The following is a 491-nucleotide window of genomic DNA, read 5'->3' as shown; positions in this document are numbered from 1 at the left end:
TAACGCCGCGTCGGAGTGTCTGTACACCCCAACACGCAAACCCTAAACCCTAAACCCTAAACCCTAAACCTTAATTCCAAACCCTAGTGCATAAACTCTAAACCCTAAAACCCAAACACGTAACCCTAAACCCTAGATGTTATGCTTCTCTCACAACGAGATTCTTTGCAGTTTTAAGGTCTAGAGTTACATACACTGAGGGTTTAGGGTTTAGGGTTTAGGGTTTAGGGTTATATAAACATACGTGAAGGCAGGCCCACTGTCGCGGGCAGCAGATGCAGCGAAGGCCTCAAGCGAAGCGTATGCAGCGGAGCAGCGTTCTGCTGCTGCTGCTGTTGCTTCTGCTGCTGCTGCTGCTTGTGCTGCAGATGTAGACTGTATGGTTGCTCCTGCTGCTTCGTTTTCTGCAGCTGCTGCTGTTCCTGCTGCTGCTGCTGTTCCTGCTGCTGCTGCTGCTGCACGTTGTGGTGTATGTACACGTGAAGTTGAGG

The 491-nt window shown here is 50.3% G+C and overlaps 1 protein-coding gene across 1 annotated transcript in view; it reads right to left on the bottom strand.

Annotated features, from left to right (window-relative positions):
- Window positions 1-230: 230 nt before the first annotated feature.
- Window positions 231-491, bottom strand: part of EMH_0063080 (uncharacterized protein) — a gene marked incomplete at both ends in the record, with an annotated part of 2,977 nt that continues 2,716 nt past the window's right edge. Inside the window, one exon of the mRNA XM_013498104.1 lies at window positions 231-491. Within this exon, the coding sequence (XP_013353558.1) occupies window positions 231-491 (261 nt within the window).

This window comes from Eimeria mitis, genomic scaffold (assembly GCF_000499745.2).
Source record: "Eimeria mitis Houghton genomic scaffold, Emh_scaff3186, whole genome shotgun sequence".
NCBI classification, from domain to species: domain Eukaryota; phylum Apicomplexa; class Conoidasida; order Eucoccidiorida; family Eimeriidae; genus Eimeria; species Eimeria mitis.
This window is presented reverse-complemented; position numbering and strand designations above follow the sequence as displayed.